Source organism: Salmo salar, chromosome 06, assembly GCF_965601325.2.
Source record: "Salmo salar chromosome 06, fSalSal1, whole genome shotgun sequence".
NCBI lineage: Eukaryota > Metazoa > Chordata > Actinopteri > Salmoniformes > Salmonidae > Salmo > Salmo salar.
In genome coordinates, this window is record NC_138296.1 from 71,873,078 (window position 1) to 71,897,981 (window position 24,904).

At 42.2% G+C, this 24,904-nt stretch overlaps 1 protein-coding gene across 1 annotated transcript in view; it reads right to left on the reverse strand.

Moving 5' to 3' along the window:
* Positions 1-2,890: 2,890 nt before the first annotated feature.
* Positions 2,891-24,904, reverse strand: part of LOC106607929 (potassium channel subfamily K member 2) — a 50,199-nt gene continuing 28,185 nt past the window's right edge. The window contains exons 5-7 of the mRNA XM_014205409.3: positions 22,259-22,478; positions 21,848-21,987; positions 2,891-6,453 (exon numbers count right to left, since the gene is read on the reverse strand). Coding sequence (XP_014060884.1) covers positions 6,103-6,453; positions 21,848-21,987; positions 22,259-22,478 — 711 coding nt within the window. The 3' untranslated portion in view covers positions 2,891-6,102. The remainder of the gene's footprint in view (positions 6,454-21,847; positions 21,988-22,258; positions 22,479-24,904) is intronic.

The following is a 24,904-nucleotide window of genomic DNA, read 5'->3' on the forward strand; positions in this document are numbered from 1 at the left end:
CGCATTGAAGCTGTTGTGGAGGCTCGTGGCGGCCCAACTCCGTATTAAAACACTTTATGTTGGTGTTTCTATTATTCTGGCAGTTGCATATACACTACCATTCAAAAGTTTGGGGTCACTTAGAAGGTTCCTTGTTTTTGAATAAAAAGTACATTTTTTGTCCATTAAAATAACATCAAATTGATTACAAATACAGTGTAGACATTGTTAATGTTGTAAATGACTATTGTTGCTGGAAACGGCTGACTTTTTATGGAATATCTAGCCTTCATTTCTCATAACAAGAATAGACTGACGAGTTTCAGAAGAAAGTTATTTTTTTCTGGCCATTTGTAGCCTGTAATCGAACCCACTAAAGCTGATGCTCCAGATACACAACTAGTCTCATGAAGGCCAGTTTTATTGCTTCTTTAATCAAAACAACAGTTTTCAACTGTGCTAACATAATGGCAAAATGGTTTTCTAATGATCAATTAGCCTTTTAAAATGATAAACTTGGATTAGCTAACACAATGTGCCATTGGAACACAGGAGTGATGGTTGCTGATAATGGGCCTCTGTACGCCTATATAGGTAGTCCAGCCGTTTCCAGCTACAACAGTCATTTACAACATTAACAATGTCTACACTGTATTTCTGATCAATTTGATGTTATTTTAGTGCATTCGGAAAGTATTCAGACCCCTTGACTTTTTCCACATTTTGTTACGTTACAGCCTTATTCTAAAATAGATTAAATCGTTTTTTCCCCCACGTCAATCTACACACAATACCCCATAATGACAAAGCAAAAACTGTTTTCTATAAAACTGAAATATCACATTTACATAAGTATTCAGACCCTTTACTCAGTACTTTGTTGAACCACCTTTGACAGTGATTACAGCCTTGAGTCTTCTTGGTTATGATGCTACAAGCTTGGCACACTTGTATTTGGGGAGTTTCTCCCATTCTTCTCTACAGATCCTCTCAAGCTCTGTCAGGTTGGATGGGGAGCGTCGCTGCACAGCTATTTTTAGGTCTCTCCAGAGATGTTCGATCGGGTTCAAGCCCAGGCTCTAGCTGGGCCACTCAAGGACATTCAGAAACTTGTCCCGAAGCCACTCCTGCTTTGTCTTGGCTGTGTGCTTAGGGTCGTTGTCCTGTTGGAAAGTGAACCTTCAGCCCCATTCTGAGGTCCTGAGCACTCTGAAGCAGGTTTTTTATCAAGGATCTCTCTGTACTTTGCTCTGTTCATGTTTCCCTCAATCCTGACTAGTTTCACAGTCCTTGCCGCTGAAAAACATCCCCACAGCATGATGCTGCCACCACCATGCTTCACCATAGGGATGGTGCCATGTTTCCTCCAGACGTGACGCTTGGCATTCAGGCCAAAGAGTTCAATCTTGGTTTCATCAGACCAGAGAATCTTGTTTCTCGTGGTCTGAGATTCTTTAGGTGTCTTTTGGCAAACTCCAAGCGGGCTGTCATGTGCCTTTTACTGAGGAGTGGCTTCCGTCTGGCCACTTTACCATAAAGGCCTGATTGGTGGAGTGCTGCAGAGATGGTTGTCCTTCTGGAAGTTTCTCCCATCTACACAGAGGAATTCTGGAGCTCTGTCAGAGAGACCATTGGGTTCTTGGTCACCACCCTGACCAAGGCCCTTCTCCCCCAATTGCTCAGTTTGGCTGGGCGACCAGCTCTAGGAAGAGTCTTGGCGTTTCCAAACTTCTTCCATTTAAGAATGATGGAGGCCACTGTGTTCTTTGGGACCTTCAATGCTGCAGAAATGTTTTGGTACCTTTCCTCAGGTATGTGCCTTGACACAATCCTATCTCGGAGCTCTGACATGCACTGTCAACTGTGGGACCTTATATTGATTGGGTATGATTTGGAAAGTCCCACACCTATCATTTGAATTTACCACAGGTGAACTCCAATAAAGTTGTAGAAACATCTCAAGGATAATCAACGGAAACAAGATGCACCTTAGTTCAATTTCGAGTCTCATAGCAAATGGTCTGAATAGTTACAGTATGTACAGTATATAAGGTATTTCAGTTTTTTTTATTTTTAATACGTTTGTATACTGTACAGTAAGGCAGCTGAGGTTGAGCATCTGTCTGATTAGGCCTGTCTCTGTGGACAGGGCCAGGGCGAACATCTCAAGTTTTCTGCTAATGCAATGTTCTTTTTTCCCACTGTTCTGATGCAATGCTTGGATGATTAGGCTCTGTACACTGTACCTATGAGGTCACATAGAACATGTTCTCCCGCATCACACACCTGTGACTCAGAAACCCAAATAATTACATCATCTTACTGAGGATTGTCTTCCCCACTCACAATGATATCTGAGGGAGACTTAAAGCTTATAGCAGTTTGGTCAAAGCTACAGTAGGGTCTATGTTCTTCTTCATTTTTAGGCACGGCCATTTTCAGAAAGGATTTATACAGAACAAAGGACAACCAGCTGGAGTTAGAATCACAAGCATTAGCTATTGCATTTACAACTGACATTACGTAATGCCATCCAGCAATCTGCAATAACAACCTTTTATGTATTGTATTGTATCTGGTCAAGGTCTAGAGACTGAAAGCTTGGTACGGTATACTGTCAGTTTGTACATTTTATTTGGTCACATTGAGTTCCCTTTTCCTGTTAATTGCATTCTTCTGGCTCTGAGTGTTGCTTTCTGTGCAGGAACAAAGCATTGACCTTGAGAGTACTTCATATAAAAATACTTTAAGGTTGTCGTGGTCTGAAGAATTCACACATAGACATTAACACATTTCATGCTAAATGGAAAAATTGTCGTACAAACCTCTTATTGGAAGCAAAGCACAGCTGGAAATATATATGCATTTACAAACACTGGAAGTAATAAATAAATTAACATGCAACATGGCGTTATATACACATCCGTTTATTAGAAATAAATGAAAGAACTAACTGTTCTTTTCTCTTGATATACGTTGTAATCATCGAGACAACTTGAATGCTTCCGGGCACACATACATCACAATGTTAGATCATGAGCATGTTTACATTCATAATGACTCCCAATATCCATTTCTATATAAAAGGCTGAGAAAAATTCAAAATGCTTGAGTCTGGACATTGATGCAAACCACAGACGTGATTATGACGTGTCTTTACCCTTGAAAAATGATGTGACAATACCAAGATCCTTCAGGGGGGGATGGAAAATGATTAGTGATGATCACATATACTACACGTATGCACACACACACACACACACACACACACACACACACACACACACACACACACACACACACACACACACACACACACACACACACACACACACTGAATCCCCCTGTGGCTGTAGATATACTTATATAATGTGATGCACTAGTTTTTCTCTGGTGGTGACAGGACTCCTTACAGTGCCTGTCCATCATACAACAGTCCGGGCAGAAGTCGTACAAGTGAACTCCCATGGGCCTCTGCTCTGAGCTGTGTGAGCATTCTCCCTCATAACCACACTGATACTGGACTGTCCCAATACTGATAAATAGCTTTCTACTGTATCCTCGTCTCCTTGTTCGTCATGATCACTTGATTTGATAGGATATGGCAGATTATAGCTATGGGGGAAACCTTTTTGACATCAGGGGTCATGAAGGAAAGCTAAGGAGACAAGGAATATACACCATTTAAGAGTATTAGGACACTTCTTGGAAATAGGACAAACCTGTCATTGGCTGAATTTCCCCCCCAGTAACACATGATTCCCTTTTATACTGTACTGTACACATAAAATAGTGCCGTAATGGCAATGATGCCTACTCAGATTTGTACTGTAAATAAACATTTGTTTCTGCAACATGCTCTCACAGTTCCACGTCAGAATTAAACGCTCATCCATGTTACTCAAACGTCAAAATTCAAAGTTGTTCCAAACGTCAAATTTCAAAGTGTTTAAAGGTTACGGTTAGGCATTAACTCCGGAATCTTAAAGTTAGGCATTAACTCTGAATGGTTAAGGTAAAGGTTTTGGATAGGTTTAAAACAAAAATCTACAAAACTACTTTCTATCTCTGGATTCTAATATACAACCTTTGGCACTGGAAGCAGATGGATGAAAGAGATTTTTGTTTTAAGCCTATACCAAATCTCAAAAACAACTTTCTATTGCTGGATTCAAACATGCAACCGTTAGCACTAGAGGCAGATGCTTACACCCATCCGCCATCCCTGTCCATAATGCCCTAGCAAAACCGAAAACTACTTGAAGGTTACAGCCCTCACTGTTGCCCCTAATGCTCGGTTTCCATGTCATCTCCCGAAATCTGCAGACATGGGCTCCCGAGTGGTGCAGCAGTCTAAGGCACTGCATCTCAGTGCTAGTAGGCGTCACTATAGACACCCTGGTTTGAATCCAGGCTGTATCACAACTGGCTGTGATTGGGAGTCCCATAGGGTGGTGCACAATTGGCCCAGCGTCATCTGGGTTTGGCTGGTGTAAGCCGTCATTGTAAATAAGAGTTTGTTCTTAACTGACTTGCCTAGTTAAAGACAGGTTAAATAAAAAAAATGGCTGGGTTTCAAATACTGATTTGTATCACAGGTGACCTGGCTGCTTCAAACATTCATACTTTCAGTTAACAACCATTACTCTGTTCAAAACTGAAAGTTAAATGTAAACCTGTTTCTTGATGAAATGGGCATTTGTAAGACACTTTGCTCTGTATTGTATGATGTACATGTGTGATGTTTTGGCAAGATATGACATTAAAAATGTGATTGGAAATAAGAAAGCACAGAATAAATAATACAGTAAGACACATTAAAGTAACAATCCAGGTAATTTCTTCATTGCATCCCCCTTCATTCAAGTAACAATCCAAGTCATTTTTTCATTGCGTCTCCCCTCAGCCTTATAACACATTGCATAACCAAGCCCATAACCATGCCAATAACCACACCCATTACCCACACACCCAATCAAAATAAAAAGTGAGTAAAATCATAAAATGGGCCTGATTTGTATAAGAAAATACAATATATGTATGTCCCAAATATATTTCTATTCAACATGGTGAATAGCCTGTCAGAGGAGAGAACCCGGGTTGAACTGTTAAATCTCCACTTCAAATGGTCAAAGTTCATATCCTTCCATGCACCTTCTCCTTGTTACTTGATGTGTTGCTGTGTTCTCTAAAAGACGCATAAATAATGTACAAATATTCTCAAGGATTGCTTAAGTACGATTTAAGACTTGATAACGACCCAGATAGATAAGACTCAGTCCAACATGCACCGGCAATCCAAAACACTGTTCAAAGTGTTCTTCCATTATTTAAGGCACTAGGAATATTCCTTAGGTAAAAAGCTGCATGTCCTTCTTGAAGGTAAAAAAAATGATCCAAACATTCTGCTTTAAAACTGTAAGCGGTGTCATTACTGAAAGCAAGGCATCAAATAAATGCTGCCCTAGTAGTCTGAATACATGAACCATACAAAAGTGTCAACTGAAACGAAAAAAGACACAATCTTGGAAATACATCAAGTGCATGCTCCGTAAGTTTGGTGATTATTGATGCCTCCTGGTGAGAACCTAACACTTGTTGGGTAAAAGGCCTTAGAGAAAGTTTCATCTTGGATGATACAGTGTCGGACAGTGAAGAACCTCTTCATCTGATGCAGACTTCAGAGCCTCTCTGTGTTTTCAGGTGGAGTGGGAGCATTAATGCGTGTGTCTCTCCACAAGCTCCATTAATTAGTGTGTGTGTGTGTGTGTGTATTTGTGTGTGATGATCGATCTACTGTAAGTGATGATCGACCAGTGTCTCTCTCCCTCACAGCACTCAATCGATTACTGCACAGCCTAGTGTGTGTATGCATCTCATCACCTTTGACGAACATGTGTGTGTGCATGTGTGTATGTCTGAAAACTCACCTACAGTATGCATGAGATCTCAGCTTGAAGTGTCTATCTGTCTCTCCAACCAGCCTCTTAACCAATGAGCACAAGTGTGAGCATGAACACACAAGCGTGTGTGTGTGTGTGTTAGTCTCACTTAATGATCTCCACTGATGACCATAAATGTGTCTCACCTCCATGTCCCTTCCACAACCCCGGTGTCTCATCACTAGAGGCTCTCTATGATGGCTACCTCAGCGTAGTCCGGACTGAGTCCGTTCAGGTAGAGTCCACTGCCATTGCGGGCCAGGGCTCCAGGGACAGGAGTGAGGGAGAGAGCCAGGTTGGGGTAGGCCTCCCTCTCATCCCCTGGCCCCAGGTTCACGGACAGCGTCCTCCTGCCCGGGGTCATCTCCTGGGTGATGGGGTTGAGGCCCAGCTCTGAGGACAGTCGACGCTTAATGGAGGCGGCACGCTCAAACTTGTTGGAGATGTCTACGCTCAGGCGCCGCCGTGTCTCCTTGAACTCAGCCGACACGTTTGCCGTCCACTCTGCTGCGTGGATCCGGAACTCCCCTACCTACAGAAAGATAAAGAAAGAAAGAAAGAGAGAAAGAGATAGAGAGGGAGGAGACTTTCCCCCAGATTCATCAAGAATTCCTGATGTATTTGACCTATTCAAATACTCTTTATATACACAGTACCCGTCAAAGGTTTGGACATACCTACTCATTCAAAGGTTTTTCTTCATTTTTACTATTTTCTAGATTGTAGAATAATAGTGAAAACACCAAATTATGAAATAAAACATATGGAATCAGGTAGTAACCCAAAAAGTGTTAAACAAATCAAAATACATTTTTGATTTTACATTCTTCAAAGTAGCCACCCCTTTCCTTGATGACAGCTTTGCACACTCTTGGCATTCTTTCTTTCACTCTGTGGTCCAACTCATCCCAAATTATCTCAATTGGGTTGAGGTCGGGTGATTGTGGAGGCCAGGTCATCTGATGCAGCACCCCATCACTCCCCTTCTTGGTCAAATAGCCCTTACACAGTGTGTTGGGTCATTATCCTGTTGAAAAACAAATGATAGTCCCACTAAGCACAAACCAGATGGGATGGCGTAGAACCCCCACACCATCACAACTCCTCCTCCATGCTTCACAGTGGGAACCACACATGCGGTCACAAAGACACAGCGTTTGGAACCAAAAATCTCAAATTTGGACTCATCAGATCAAAGGACAGATTTCCACCAGTCTAATGTCCATTGCTCATGTTTCTTGGCCCAAGAAAGTTGCTTCTTATTATTGGTGTCCTTTAGTAGTGTTTTCTTTGCAGGAATTCGACCATGAAGGCCTGATTCACACAGTCTCCTCTGAACAGTAGATGTTGAGACGTGTCTTTTACCTCAACTCTGTGAAGCATTTATTTGGGCTGCAATTTCTGAAGCTGGTGACTCTAATGAACTTATTCTCTGCAGCAGAGGTAACTCTGGTTCTTGCTTTCCTGTGGCAGTCCTCATGAGAGCCAGTTTCATCATAGCGCTTGACGGTTGTTGCGACTGAACTTGAAGAAACTTTTAAAGTTCTTGACATTTTCTGGATATACTGACCTTCATGTCTTAAAGTAATGATGGACTGTCGTTTCTTTGCTTATTTGAGCTGTTCTTGCCGTAATATGGACTTGGTCTTTTACCAAATAGGGCTATATTCTGTATACTACCTCTACCTTGTCACACACAACTGATTGGCTCAAATGCATTAAGAAGGAAAGAAATTCCACAAATTAGCAAGGCACACCTGTTAATTGAAATACATTCCAGATGACTACCCCATGAAGCTGTTAGAGAGAAGAGTGTGCCAAGAGTGTGCTAAGCTGTTATCAAGGCAAAGAGTGGCTACTTTGAAGAATCGCAAATATAAAATATATTTTGATGGGTTTAACACTTTTTTGGTCCTACATGATTCCTTATATGTTATTACATAGTTTTGATGTCTTCACTATTAATCTACAATGTAGAAAATAGTAAAAATAAAGAAAAACCCTGGAATGAGTAGGTGTGTCCACATTTTTGACTGGTACTGTATATATATATATATATATATATATATATATATATATATATATCACAGGAGGTTGGTGGCACCTTAATTGGGGAGGACGGGCTTGTGGGAATCGCTGGAGCGGAATTAGTCAAATCAAATCAAATTTAATTATTTTACATGTGCCGAATACAACAGGTGTAGACCTAACAGTGAAATGCTTACTTACGAGCCCCTAACCAACAATGTAGTTAAAAAAAATACAGATAAGAATAAGAGATAAAAGTAACAATTAATTAAAGAGCAGCAGTGAAATAACAACAGCGAGACTATATACAGAGGGGGTACCGATACACAGTGAATGTGCGGGGGCACCGGTTATGTGAGGTAGTATGTACATGTAGGTAGAGTTATTAACGTGATTATGCAGAGATGACAACAGAGAGTAGCAGTGGTGTAAAGAGGGGTGAGGGGGTGGGGGGGTGGGGGGGGGGGGGCTGGGTAGCCATTTGACTAGATATTCAGGAGTCTTATGGCTTGGGGGTTTAGAAGCATCTTGGACCTAGACTTGGCGCTCTGCTACCACTTGCCGTGCGTTAGCAGAGAGAACAGTCTATGACTAGGGGGGCTGGAGTCTTTGACTCTTTGTAAGGCTCTGACACCGCCTGGTATAGAGGTCCTGGATGGCAGGAAACATGGCCCCAGGGATGTACTGGGCCGTTCGCACTACCCTCTGTAGTGCCTTCCGCTCGGACAGGCAGTGATGCAACCAGTCAGGATGCTCTCGATGGTGCAGCTGTAGAACCTTTTGAGGATCTGAGGATCCATGCCAAATCTTTTCAGTCTCTTGAGGGGGAATAGGTTTTGTCGTGCCATCTTCACGACTGTCTTGGTGTGTTTGGACCATGATAGTTTGCTGGTGATGTTGACACCAAGGAACTTGAAGCTCTCAACCTGCTCCACTGCAGCCCTGTCGATGACAATGGCAATGCTCTGTCCTCGTTTTCCTGTAGTCCACAATCATATTCTTTGTCTTGATCACGTTGAGGGAGAGGTTGTTGTCCTGGCACCACACGGCCAGGTCTCTGACCTCCTCCCTATAGGCTGTCTTGTCGTTGATCAGGCCTACCACTGTAGTGTCATCGGTAAATTTAAATGATGGTGTTGGAGTGGTACCTGGCCGTGCAGTCATGAGTGAACAGGGAGTACAGGAGGGGACTGAGCACGTACCCTGAGGGGCCCCTGTGTTGAGGATCAGTGTGGCGGATGTGATGTTACCTACCCTTACCACCTGGGGGTGAACCGTCAGGAAGTCCAGGATCCAGTTGCAGAGGGAGGTGTTTAGTCCCAGGGTCCTTAGCTTATTGATGAGCTTTGAGGGTACTATAGTGTTGAACGCTGAGCTGTAGTCAATGAATAGCATTCTCACATAGGTGTTCCTTTTTGTCCAGGTTGGGAAAGGGCACTGTGGAGAATGCATCATCTGTGGATCTCTTGGGGTGGTATGCAAATTGGAGTGGGTCTAGGGTTTCCGGGATGATGGTGTTGATGTGAGCCATGACCAGCCTTTCAAGACACTGCATGGTTACAGATGTGAGTGCTACGGGTCGGTAGTCGTTTAGGCAGATTACCTTAGTGTTCTTGGGCACAGGGACTATGAGGGTCTGCTTAAAACATGTTGGTATTACAGACTCGGACAGGGACAGGTTGAAAATCTCAGTGAAGACACTTGCCAGTTCTTCAGCGCATGCCCGCAGCTCACGTCCTGGTAATCCGTCTGGCCCTGCGGCCTTGTGAATGTTTACCTGTTTAAAGGTCTTACTCACATCGACTGCGGAAGAGCGTGATCACACAGTCTTCCGGAACAGCTGGTGCTCTCATGCATGTGTTTAGCTCGTCTGGTAGGCTCATGTCACTGGGCAGCTCTTGGCTGTGCTTCCCCTTGTAGTCTGTAATGGGTTGCAATCCCTGACACATCCGACGAACGTCAGAGCCGGTGTAGTATGATTCAATCTTAGTCCTGTATTGACGATTTGCCTGTTTGATGGTTTGTTGGAGGGCATAGTGGGATTTCTTATAAGCTTCCGGGTTAGAGTCCCGCTCCTTGAAAACGTCAGCTCTAGCCTTTAGCTCAGTGAGGATGCTGCCTGTAATCCATGGCTTCTGGTTTGGGTATGTACGTACGGTCATTGTGGGGACGACGTCATCGATGCACTTATTGATGAAGACAATGACTGATGTGGTGTACTCCTCAATGCCATCGGAGGAATCCCGGAACATATTCCAGTCTGTGCAGGCAAAATTGTCCTGTAGCTTAGCATCTCTTTCATCTGACCACTTTTTTTTTTATCTAAGCAGGAATCAGGAGGATAGAATTATGGTCAGATTTGCCAAATGGAGGGCGAGGGAGAGCTTTGTATGCATCTCTGTGTGTGCAGTATAGGTGGTGTGTACAGAGTATAGGTGGTCCAGAGTTATTTTTCCTCTGGTTGCACATTTAACATGCTGATAGAAATTTGGTAAAACGGATCTGGGCGAGTGTTTTCTTGTTTGCTTATGGCAGAATACAGCTCATTCAATGCTGTCTTAGCAATAGCTCAAGACTTCCTATCGTGCACCCGCTGTTGTTTACAAAAATACATAGACCGCCGCCCCTTGTCTTACCAGACACCGCTGTTCTATCCTGCCGGTACATCGTATAACCAGCCAGTTGTATGTTGATGTTGTCGTCGTTCAGCCACGACTCCGTGAAGGATAAGATGTTACCGTTTTTAATGTCCCGTTGGTAGTTTAATCTTCCCCGTAAACTCGCCAATTTTATTGTCCAAACATTGCATGTTTGCTAGCAGAATGGAGGGAAGTGGGGGTTTATTCGATCACCTGCGAATTCTCAGAAGGCAGCCGGACCTTCGGCCACTCTTTCTCCGCTTCCTCTTCACGCTGATCACCGGGATCGGTGCCTGTTCCCGAGGAAACAGCGTATCCTTCGCGTCGGGCTCGTCAGAGTCGTGAAAGGAAAAAGAGGATTCTGCTAGTCCGTGGTGAGTAATCGCAGTCCTGATGTCTAGAAGTTTTTTTCGCTCATAAGAGATGGTTGCGGCAACATTATGTACGAAATAAGTAAAAAAACAAGTTACAAACAAAGCAAATAAGCAAACAAAAAAGCACAATTGGCTGTGGGCAAGTAAAACTTCATCTTCTCCTGCGCCATATTTGATACCGTTAATATAACGGTATCAAATACATCAAACACATGGTTTGATGCCATTCTATTTGCTCTTGTTATGAGCCGTTTTCACCTCAGCAGCCTCCACTGATATATATACATCCTTTTGACAAAAGGGACCGATTGCCTTTTCCCCTTTGAATGAAGTTTATACCCAGAACTATCCATTCACTACACGAGAACGTGCTTTATAAGATGCAATGGGATGCAGGGCATTTTCATGGTTACAGAGAGGAAGAGAAAAGGAGAGCGGGGAAAAATGGAAGAAGGGGGATGAAGTTATTGATTATTTTCATAAAATATAGCATGAATACCTCTAGGGTATTTTCTTATACAATAAGCTGAGATGAGCTGTCTTGGGCTACTGGATCGAAGACGCCCAAGCTAAGATTTGTGAGTCTGCATGTGTGCTCTTCTGCTTCCCTCCCCCTCTTCATCTTTTGTCCACATTTCCATTCCTCCCTCTCTTCCTTCACTACCCACTCTTACCCTCTCATTCTCACTTCTCCGCCACACACTCTCTTGTCCTCTCACTGTCTCCCTCGCTCTCAGTAATAGGTTTCTATGTAAAACTCAGGTCTGCATCATAGGGCTCACACTCACACTCCTAATGATGCAAGTATTCACACGGCAGAGTCACACATATCTCTCCCTTTGTAATGGGATTTACTTTTATATCGGATAATGAATGGAGATTAATATGGAGGAGGTTTGTGCCTGTCAGCGTTCATTTGTGTGTGTGTGTGTGTGTGTCTTACAGACCCTTGCATGTGTGTGTTCTCCTTCATTTACTTAAACTAAACGAATGAACATGACAGAGCGGTAAGATGCCACATGATTAATTTGCAGCTGTCCGAAGCACAACACAATTGGAATTCAACTGTATTAATCATCCTTTAAAAATACATGTTACAACTTAATCAGGGAAATCCATCCATGTTTAAAGGGTAAACTAAGGGGTTGAAGTAGAATTAAGCACACTGCTAGGGAGGAGGGTAGGTGGTTTAGGCATCCTTTATACACTGAGTGTATTTCCATTACATACAGGTGAATGCTATGATCCCTTATTGATGTCACCTGTTAAATCCACTTCAATTAGTGTAGATGAAGGGGAGCAGACAGGTTAAATAATTATTTATTTAGAATTAATTTATCATTATTTAGACATGGATTGTGTATGTGTGCCATACAGAGGTTGAATGGGCAAGACAAAAGACTGAAGTGACTTTGAACGGTGTATGGTTGTAGGTGCCAGGTGCACTGGTTTGAGTGTGTCAAGAACTGCAACACTGCTGTGTTTTTCACACTCAACAGTTACCTGTGTGTATCAAGAATGGTCCACCACCCAAAGGACATCCAGCCAACTTGACACAACTGTGGGTAGCATTGGAGTCAATATGGGCCAGCATCCCTGTGGAATGTTTTCAACAACTTGTGGTCCAGGGGTAGGCAGCCCCACTTCACGTTTTTGTCCTGGAACACCAGGTGCGTTGAATTTAGGTAATCACTGATAAATTAACTCAGTTGGTCATCTGTGGTCCCTAGTTGGACCAAAATCCTGCAGTATCTACGGCACTCGAGGAACAGGGTTACTTGCCACTGTTATAGTCCATGGCCTGACGAATTGAGGCTGTTTTGAGGGCATAAGGAGATGCAACACAATATTAGCAAGGTGTTCCTAATGTTTTGTACACTCAGTGTAAAATGGATAAGAATATATACTGTACATCTGATCTAAAAGGTTGGTTTATTTTGAAGTGATCCGTTTTAGGTGGGTGTTGAATATGCCAGGTCGTGGTCGAATACTCTAGTAAACACTTTGCCTCACCCTGTTTGGGGATTTTATATATGGTCACAACTTGTGCTACATTCCAGCTAACAATTCTAGGGAGAGAGACCGTTTTTGTAATGTTCCCCTATTGTTTGAGAGTCCAGTTTTCCGTTAGTTAGGGGAACATTGTATGTTAGCAAAAACCTTTGGATGTTTTGGTGTTAAAGTTAGCAGAACATTGCCTTAATGTCAAGCAGAACTTATCTATAACGTGGTTACAATGTTCTCAGAATATACATTACTGTTCTTGATGCGTTTTATGAGACGTTGCAAGAACATTCATGTGTCCAGTTTTCTGAGGGTTAGGAGAATATTCCATCAACTTCCCACCAAACATACACAGAATATGGTTGCTATGTTATCAGAATGTAAGATAGTAATGTTCTATACACATTTCAAGAACATTTTTGTGTATCATTTGTCAGGACCCGCCTGATGGTCCCAAAGAAATGTTCTCCACAAAACAGTTTTCATTACACATCACACCTTGTTACTGTTGCCCATCAAGGCCCTGATTGGTGAACCACTGATCCATTCACAACAATTTTTGCCTGTTGGCAAGGGATACTCATACTGCTTTTAACATAGTGTTTTCAACTTACATATTTGATGCACTTTGAGATACATGATTATATTGTGCATTGTCATTTACACAGTAATTATTCTTCAACATGTCCTCTGGGATTTGAACTCACAACCTCTTGGTGCACAGTATTCAGATCTTGTTGCCATATGTATTCATTATTCAGATCTTGACAGACATATGGAATTGTTTTAAGATGGTCATACTATGGATAATTTAGCTATTTGATTTTGAATTGTAAGACCACTTTACGTATATTTTTTTTATAAAAATGATTTTATAAAATATTGATTTTGGCATTGAATAAAACATTCATAAATGGCAAAAAGGACAGTAAAAAAATAAATAATAAGAATCAAGGTTTTGAAGTGCCTGTCCTAAAGTACCAGTCAAAAGTTTGGAGAGCCTACTCATTCCAGGGCTTTCTTTATTTTTACTATTTTCTACATTGTATAGTAGTAAAGACATCAAAACTATGAAATAACACATGTAATCATGTAGGAACCAAAAAAGTGTTAAACAAAAAGTAGCCACCTTTTGCCTTGACGACAGCTTTGCACACTCTTGGCATTCTCTCAACCAGCTGCCACTTTTCACCGCAGATGCAGTAGTACAACACTGGCGGATGTGGTGGATTGATACGCAGCCAATGCAAAAACCTCATATCTCTAGCTTAAACTGACATTTTTTTATGGGAATATTTTTGTTATGTAACTTAGATTGGCGCAACAGTGTCTCAATCAACTCTAGGGGAGTTTTAACCTATTTTAATGATACTCCTGAATCACTGATATATGCATGTTTTTTCTTGAGTGTACTTTTAACAAAGCTGAGATTTACTTCAAAGTGTATTCACCCTATTGCTTACACCTATCAAGTTGTTTCAGATCTAGGTTGTTTCAGTGCCTAGGCAGGAGGAGTTAGGTTTTGTTCTTGACAGGGCCTAATTCTTGACAGGGCCTAATTGTTTACAGACAGATTATTTTACTTATAATTCACTGTATTACAATTCCAGTGGGTCGGAAGTTTACATACACTAAGTTGACTGTGCCTTTAAACAGCTTGGAAAATTCCAGAAAATGATGTCATGGCTTTAGAAGCTTCTGATAGGCTAATTTATATAATTTGAGTCAATTGGAGGTGTACCTGTGGATGTACTTCAAGGCCTACCTTCAAACTCAGTGCCTCTTTCCTTGACATCATGGGAAAATCAAAAGATATCAGCCAAGACCTGAGAAAAAAAATTGTAGACCTCCAAATGTCTGGTTCATCCTTGGGAGCAATTTCCAAATGCCTGAAGGTACTACGTTCATCTGTACAAACAATAGTACGCAAGTATAAACACCGTGGGACCATGCAGCAGTCATACCGCTCAGGAAGGAGACGCGTTCTGTCTCCTAGAGATGAATGTACTTTGGTGCGAAAAGTGCAATTCAATCCCAGAACAACAGCAAAGGACCTTGTGAAGATGCTGGAGGAAAAAGGTAAAAAAGTACCCATATCCACAGTAAAACAAGTCCTATATCGACATAACCTGAAAGGCCACTCAGCAAGGAAGAAGCCACTGCTCCAAAACATAAAATAGCCAGACTATGGTTTGCAACTGCACATGGGGACAAAGATCGTACCTTTTGGATTAATGTCTTCTGGTCTGATGAAACAAGCTCATTATTGACATGTTAATGGAAAGCTAATTACAGAAAATAGCTTATGGTTGTGAGTGTGATGAAATAAATGCAGGGCATTCTAGGATAAATTTTTTACTTGGACACTGTCTTGTTGGCCTAACATTACTGAATATCCTAATTTGACTTGGTGCAGGTCATGTTGTTCTTCACATCTCTGGTAAACACACACTATATCAAATAAAATCTAAGTTTATTTGTCACATGCACAGGATACAGAAGGTGTAAATGGTACAGTGAAATAGTTACTTTCATAGTGGAATCTTTTGTTTAGACTTGAACCATAATTTATAACGCTACTACCATGCATGAATCTGCAGGTAGCGAAAGCTAACCAACTAGGTTCAATGTTAACTAGCTAGCTAACAGACGATAACTAGCAACGCAAATGGATTTCTGAGATACGAATAATATTACTACAGATCATACTAGCTAACAGTACACTTTAACTTGCAATGAAAATGACTTTCTTACAAAATTAGAAATGTATAATATCTGAAAATGTAGCTTGCTAGACTCTCTTACCTGTATACATGGATGAACGTTTCTCCCTCTTTGTCACGGATGCCATTGTTGCCCTTAGTTTGAAGATGTAATCCAGAGACAGGTGTTTTATACAACAGCCTTCTGTGTGTTCTCTTTGACTCCATCCACATATTTGCAATCAAACGGCAGAATTTTCTCCATGTCCTTAGCTTTCATACTCTGCTTCCACCGGGCATTCCACTGATTTCAAAACTTGGTCAACTTCTTCCGTGACAACAACACTGTTGATCACCGTTTCCGAATAGTCTACAATGTCTGATTCAATGAAAATGTTTTTTTAAAATCTAAATCAGGGATTTGCTCATCATCTGATATATTGTAATATTATTAGTTAGCGTAATTTCCGGACTATAAGCCGCTACTTTTTTCCCACGCTTTGAACCTTGCGGCTTAAACAATGACGCGGCTAATATATGGATTTTTCCCGATTTCAAATATAAAAAAATTAAAAAACACATTCTGTGACGTGCTCAGTTTTTTGGCGGCATGAAGCTTTCATTAGACCAATGAAATTGCCGAACGGTTTACGGTCAAACAACTTTTTTGTTTAGAGTTTAGATTAAATCGAGCGCGCTCAAACTTCCCATCATTCTGATTACGGTAGTCATTTTGTCACCCTCATCATGGCAAAGACACGGAGAAATGCATATGATGCAGCTTTCAAGTTGAAGGCGATTGATCTGGCTGTTGGAAAAGGAAATAGAGCTGCTGCACGGGAGCTTGGTCTGGAGCAATGACTTTCTTGGTAGGCTACTGTTTACTGCAATTGTTTTATTTTTTGTTACAAGCCGTGTTTCGTTAAAGCCTATTTATTTTTGTTACAAGCCGTGTTTCGTTAAAGCCTATTTATTTTTGTTACAAGCCGTGTTTCGTTAAAGCCTATTTATTTTTGTTACAAGCTGCGTTTCGTTAAAGCCTATTTATTTTTGTTACAAGCCGTGTTTCGTTAAAGCCTGTGTAAAGTTCATTTGTTTCAATGTACCGGTAGGCACCTGCGGCTTATAGACATGTGCGGCTTATTTATGTTCAAAATAATACTTTTTTTTAAATTCAGTGGGTGCGGCTTAATAGTCCGGAAATTACGGTACTTTTTCAAGTATCCCATTTTTTTTTAAGCCTTGTCTCATGCTAACGGAATTTATACTGTAGGCTTTGTTTCCAATTGGCTATCGTAAAGCTGAAAATCAAAGAAACATAGCAGCTCAGTTGTTACCCCTCCCATTAATTTGAGTTAATCGAGGAATCGAGCACACCAACTTTAGTCAAATGCAAACTCTGCAAATGGTGCATTGATCTCTTTGTCCAGAAACACTACATCAAACCTGAAAAAGCATCTGGAGGTCGTGCAGAAAGAAACAAAGCTGGTACCTAAAGTTCTAGAAATGTGTGAGAAAAAGGAGAAATCTATACAACTATAATAAACATAAATTATATTTCCATATGAACAATCGAAATGTCTGATAAAAGCAATTCCCAACGGCAATAATGACATTAATATATTGCTAAGAATGTGAGAGGAAGACGACTTCCCTAGCAGATCTCGAACCCAGACCAGAAGCACCAATGACGAATGCCCTAACCACTGTCCGAATAAGGGACATCTCTAGGGCATGTCCTTATTGGCCAGTATAGCTAGGCCCTGTCAAGAAACCCTCCTCCCTAGGCACTTGTGTAGAACTGAAACAACTTGATAGGTGTAAGCAATAGAGTAACTGCACTTCGAAGTAAATCTCAGCTCTGTTAAAAGTACACTCAAGAAAATACGTTTGTTATTGATCATAGTGATTCAGGAGTATCATGAAAACAGGTTTATATGCGCACCAACTATACAGAAAGCCCTTCAATTGCTGTAATAAGTAAATCAAATAAATGTTGAGAATAGTCAGATTAACTGATACCTGACATGAACATGGTAGTGTAGCAGGAAGATCAGAGTACCATGAACCAAGAGGTTGTGAGTTCAAATCCCAGGTGAGGACATGTTGAATAATGGTTACTGTATAAATAAACATGCACAATGTAATCAAATATGTAAGTTGAAAAAACTATGTTAAAAGCACTGTGTGTGTGAATATCCCTAACCTTGCCAACAGACAAAGAGCTATGAATGTATCAGGGCCTTGATTGGCTCGGCAACAAGCCGTGATGGGTAACACATTTTTCTCTGGACACATCAACGTTCCCATGAAACTTGTCTGGAACATTAATATCTTTTGTTCTGAGAAAATTGCAATCATGGTCTGTGTGTGTTTGGTGGGACGTTGACGGAATATACTCCTAACCCACAGAAAACTAGATAATAAAGTGTGTAGATGGAGCCGACATATGGCAGCTCTGCTTCTAGCTCCTAAGCAACTTTGCAGTGTTTTGTTTTTTCGTGTGTTATTTTTTATATTATTAGCCCAGATTTCTTTTTGTGTTATTACATACAGCCGGAATTAACTTTTGGATATCAGAGCTGTGGTAACTCACAAACATTATGACCAGGAATACGACTTTCCTGAATTGGATCCTTCAATTGAACTTATTCCAGAGGCTGCTCTAAAACACCACCGGCGGAGAAGAGGTATTCGAAGTGGACTTCTAGTCCGACTCAGGATGCGTGCACACCATCCACCCCTTCCGAGTATATTACTGGCTAATGTTCAGTCTCTGGATAATAAAGTAGACAAGCTCAGGGCGAGTATCTCCCTCCAGAGAGACATCAGGGATTGTAACATACTCTGTTTCATGGAAACATGGCTCTCTCGGGATATACTGTATCCGTCCATACAGCCAGCAAACTGGAAACCACATATCCTGAGGCCACATTTATTCTAGCTGGGGAGTTTAACAAACAAATTTGAGGAAAACGCTACTGAAGTTCTACCAACACATTGACTGTAGTACTCGCGCTGGGAAAACATTGGACCACTGCTACTCAACTTGTGCAAATGTCTACAAGGCCCTCCCCCGCCCCCCCTTCGGCAAATCTGATCACGACTCCATTTTGCTCCTCCCTTCCTATAAGCAGAAACTCAAACAGGAAGTACCTGTGCTAAGGTCTATTCAATGCTGGTCTGACCAATCGAAATCCATGCTTCAAGATTGTATTGATCACACGGACTGGGATATGTTCCATGTAGCCTCTGATAATAACATTGACGAGTACACGGATACGGTGACTGAGTTCATCAGGAAGTGTATAGGAGATGTTGTACCCACTTTGACTATTAAAACCTACCCAAACCAGAAATCATGGACAGATGGCAGCATTCTCGTAAAACTGAAAGCGCAAACCACCTCATTTAACCATGGCAAGGTGACAGGGAATTTGGCCAAATACAAACAGTGTAGTTATTCCATCTGTAAGGCAATCAAACAGGCAAAACGTAAGTACAGAGACAAAGTGGAGTCGCAATTCAATGGCTCAGACACGAGACGTATGGCAGGGTCTACAGACAATCATGGACTACAAAGGGAAAATCAGCCACGTCGTGGACACTGACGTCTTGCTTCCGGACAAGCTAAATACCTTCTTCGCCCACTTTCAGGATAACACAGTGCCACTGATGCCTTGGTGTATAGCGAGAATAGGAGACGGCCTAGAACTGAGCCATGGGGGACACCAGAGGTGAAAGCACGTGGTGCGGAGACGGATTCTCGCCACGCCACCTGGTAGGAGCGACCTGTCAGGTAGGACGCAATCCAAGAGTGAGCCGCGCCGGAGATGCCCAACTCGGAGAGGGTGGAGAGGAGGATCTGATGGTTCACAGTATCAAAGGCAGCAGATAGGTCTAGAAGGATGAGAGCAGAGGAGAGAGAGTTAGCTTTAGCAGTGCGGAGAGCCTCCGTGACACAGAGAAGAGCAGTCTCAGTTGAATGACCAGTCTTGAAACCTGACTGATTTGGATCAAGAAGGTAATTCTGAGAGAGATAGCAAGAGAGCTGGCCAAGGACGGCACGCTCAAGAGTTTTGGAGAGAAAAGAAAGAAGGGATACTGGTCTGTAGTTGTTGACAGTAACACTCAGCTGTTCCAGATGACTGTGTGATCACGCTATCCGTAGGCGATGTGAGTAAGACCTTTAAACAGGTCAACATTCACAAGGCCGCAGGGTCAGACGGATTAACAGGACGTGTACTCCGAGCATGCGCTGACCAACTGGCAAGTGTCTTCACTTACATTTTCAACCTGTCCCTGACTGAGTCTTTAATACCAACATGTTCAAGCAGACCACCATAGTCCCTGTGTGCAAGAACACTAAGGTAACCTGCCTAAAAGACTACCAACCTGTAGCACTCACGTCTGTAGCCATGAAGTGCTTTGAAAGGCTGGTCATGGCTCACATCAACACCAGTATCCCAGAAATCCTAGACACACTCCAATTTGCATACTGCCCCAACAGATCCACAGATGATGTAATCTCTAATGCACTCAACATTGCCCTTTCCCAACCTGGACAAAAGGAACCCCTATGTGAGAATGCTATTCATTGACTACAGCTCAGCGTTCAACACTATAGTGCCCTCAAAGCTCATCACTAAGCTAAGGACCCTGGGCCTAAACACCTCACTCTGCAACTGAATCCTGGACCTCCCGACAGGCCGCCCCCAGGTGGTAAGGGTAGGTAACAACACATCCGCCGCGCTGTTCCTCAACACCGGGGCCCCTCGGGAGTGCGTGCTCAGTCCCCTCTTGTACTCCCTGTTCACTCATGACTGCATGGCCAGGCACAACTCCACCACCATCATCAAGTTTGCCGATGACACAGCAGTGGTAGGCCTGATCACCAACAACGATGAGACAGCCTATAGGGAGGAGGTCAGAGACCTGGCTGTGTGGTGCCAGGACAACAATCTCTCTCTCAATGTGATCAAGACAAAGGAGATGATTGTGGACTACAGGAAAAGGAGGACTGAGCACGCCCCCATTCTCATCGACGGGGCTGTAGTGGAGCAGGTTGAGAGCTTCAAGTTCCTTGGTGTCCACATCACCAACAAACTATCATGGTCCAAACACACCAAGACAGTCGTGAAGAGGGCACGACAAAGCATATTCCCCCTCATGAGACAAAAAATATTTGGCATGGGTACCCAGATCCTCATAAGGTTCTACAGTTGCACCATCGAGAGCATCCTGACTGGTCACATCACTGCCTGGTATGGCAACTGCTCTGCTTCCGACCGCAAGACACTACAGAGGGTAGTGTGTACGGCCCGGTACATCACTGAGGCCAAGCTTCCTGCCATCCAGGACCTCTATACCAGGCGGTGTCAGAGGAAGGCCCTAAAAATTGTCTCCAGCCACCCTAGTCATAGACTGTTCTCTCTGCTACCGCACGGCAAGCGGTACCAGAGTGCCAAGTCTAGGTCCAAAAGGCTTCTTAACAGCTTCTACCCCTAAGCCATAAGACTCCTGAACAGCTAATCAAAGGGCTACCCAGACCCCTGTTTTTCGCTGCTGATACCCTACCTACATGTGCATATTACCTCAATTACACTGACTAACTGGTGCCCCTGCACATTGACTCTGTACCGGTACCCCCTGTATATAGCCTCGCTATTGTTATTTTTACTGCTGCTCTTTAATTATTTGTTACTTTTATTTCTATTTTTTACTTATCAATTTTTTACTTAACACTTTTTTTTCTTAACAATGCTTTAAGAAGTTTTTAAGGGCTTGTAAGTAAGCATTTCACTGTAAGGTCTACACCTGTTGTATTCGGCGCATGTGACAAATAAAATGTGATTTGATTAATATCTTATGTTCTGAGAACATTTTACATTTTAAAAAATGGTCTCTTGGCAACATTCCTTGCACATCATGGAAACATGTCTGTGAAATGACCTAATGAGACTTAAGGGAATGTTCTCTAAAGTTCTGAGAACATTTGTTCTTAGCTGTGATCTTCCCATCTTGGTTCCCTTCCACATTTCAACATGCAGTGATTACCAGTGCACCACAGATACTTATGGTATAGGATGCCTATAGTATAGCTTCTGAAAACATCTATAGGAAGTATCTGTGACTGTGTATTGTGGTTTGGTGCAGGGATTTCCACACACATCACGTACCTCCTCCTTGGTTTTCTTGGAGATGACTCTGAACCAGTCTCCTATCATACTGAGCACAGCAGCAAAGTAGGCTAGACCAATCAGGATCCAGAACCACACCACAGGCTTGTAGTAGTCCAGATACTCTATCTCAGAACCACCTATTGGGAGGAGACAGACACACATTTAATAAAGACTATACAAGCTTTTAATAATATCACACCTCTAGCCAGAAATCAGAAAGAGAGCGAAGGAGAGAGAGGCGATGTCACACAGAGTATTGATTATTGATCTTCTATTGTGAGGAAGGGTACAGCAATCACGTTTTGTCTCAGTAGATTAAGCACACGTGTGATTTCAAACAAACTCTTTCTAAGACACAGAAGGCGGGAAGAACATACAACATAGTCAGAAAAGACAGCTCTTAAATACCTTTTTCAAGACCTTTTTCACCGGCCACAAAGTCGCCGAAGCCGATGGTGGTGAGGGTGATGACCACAAAGTAGATGGACTCCAGCGTGCTCCAGCCCTCTATGTGTTTAAAGATGACCGCCGGCAACGCCACAAAGAGGACACAGCCAAACAGGATGAAGATCACGGTGGAGATCACCCTGATCTTGGTCTGGCTCACTTTCCACTTTTGAGGGAGAGACTGGGAGGCAGGGTAGAATAGATAAACATATGAATAAAGAGATGGATAAAGATATTAATAAATAAACATGGCAATGGAACGTGGGAAGACTGCAGAGGTTTGAAAGAGAGCAAGTACCAACAAGCAGGGAGGGGGGAAGTGGTGAAGAGGAGACTATGAATACTAACAAAACAGTTGGATTATAATGGTGCTGCAGTGTGTGTTTGTGTGAGCATATTTTTTGTTTTTTAGGGCATATCTGTATCTACAGTATCTGTTTTTGAATGGCTGTATCTATTATGTCTGCGGGTGTCAGTATTATGCAATTTAATTTCGGCATATTTTCTTTTAAATCAGCAGACGCCAACACTTAAGGTCTAAAAACAATCCTCAAATGAATGATGCATGACATAATTAGGTAAGGAATTTAACATTTGAAAAACATTATAAAACATCGAGGGCTCTATTTTAACAAACCCAATGCAATTCTTTAAATAGCCTGCCCCATATTTGCTAAATATGTTGAACATGTTTTGAGTCCACATTGTTCTTATTGCATTGCTTCAGTATGGAAATACATAGTTAAACATGGGCTATAGCCTTCACTCTGATATAGGCGCTAGGCCTACTGTAATTTTCAGTCTGGACATAGACATGCCAAATGTAGTCAATAGGCATGATTCAATTCACTAGGCTATAGATGAAAAAAGACAATGTATAATTCTTATCAAATTCTAATAAAATGAAACAACTTGTTTTAAATAGGCTATGTCTAAATACAGTAACAGGCACCATAATTGCTTCCCATGGGCATATAATACAGACAATGCAACTTAGACTATGGAGGGTTTTATGCACATCGCAAAAGGAGCTGCATGGACAAAAATAATGTCCAATATAAAGAAAAAGCGGGAATGTCTGTTCACTGTTTTGCTGCTCGTGATATTTTAATAAAAGATTGGTTATAGGCTATTGATTAGGCAAAATCGATGCCATAACCAATTGCGTTGCCGCAAAGACCAGCTTTTGGTGAGTCTTTGTCACCGGCGTCGTTAAGGACAGACCAAGGCGCAGCGGGTTAGTGCTCATTCTTACTTGTTTATTTAAAGAGAACACGTAAACAACGAAGAAACAAACGACAGCAAACAGTTCCGGAAGGTTCACAGACTATAACGGAAAAATAACCACCCACAAAACCCAAAGGAAAACAGCCTGCCTAAGTATGGCTTCCAATCAGAGACAACGAAAGACACCTGCCTCTGATTGGAAACCACACTCGGCCAAACCTGGAAAACGATACATAGAAAATGAAAACTAGAACCAAAATCCCCTAGACCAAAAAACCCCAAAACACACAAAACAAACACCCCCTGCCAGGCCCTGACCATACTACAATGACAAAAGACCCCTTTACTGGTCAGGACGTGACAGTCTTAATATCACCAGTAGCACTGCTTGAAATTGGCACATGTATCTAAGGACACAGCTCAAATATTTCTGCCCTTCCCACCTCAGCTCAAACGAGCTGATATAAGACAGGTAAATTACCATCCCTGGCGCCAGGGTTGGAAAATAGCAAAGCTCTGGCTTTTACATGTCGAAATTGCCAAGGAGCGTGTATTTGACACTAGCACCGCCTTAACGCCAGCCGAAAATAGAGCCCTCAGTCTTTAACAAGGCCTTTCTCCAGTCACTTCACAATGACATGAGTCATTTTCTTGTGTTGGCTTTTTTCCTGGAATATATGTTCAGTGTTTTTTGAATGTCACACACTCAGTGGGTTGGCCAATGAGATTTACTGACCTCATGTTCCTTACAGATCAAGTCATGCTGTGCTCCACTGTATGCCATCAGGCTATACATTTTTATTTTATTTTCTAACCTTTATTTAAGTAGGCAAGTCAGTTAAGAACAAATTCTTATTTACAATGATGGCCTACCCCGTCCAAACCCGGACGATGTTGGGCCAATTGTGGGCCACCCTATGGGACTCCCAATCACAGCCGGATGTGATACAGCCTGGAATCAAACCAGGGACTGTAGTGTCGCCTCTTGCATTGAGATGCAATGGAACACTGTGGGCTTACATCAGCAGGCTACATCGCAACACAAACATCACAATCGCCGGACAACGTTTCATTCAAACCCATAGAAAGACAGGTGTAACAGTCTGTAGCACTAGTAAACCTTCTTAATACACTGAAGTGTACACTCCATGATAGAGTCCTTGGCCTTGTCCTTCCCTAGACTGTGGGTTACACAAGAATGAGAACAGGGACCCTGGGACTGAAACTTAAAGAAGGGTCATCCTCAGATCAGCTCATCAGTGATGTGTTCCACTGTGTTTTACAGCGCACAGCAGCTAGAGCCCAGAGAGAGAGAAAGGTCAGAGTCAGGACTGAATCCAGCCTCGGACCCTGACAATAAATATTGATACGGAGGGAATA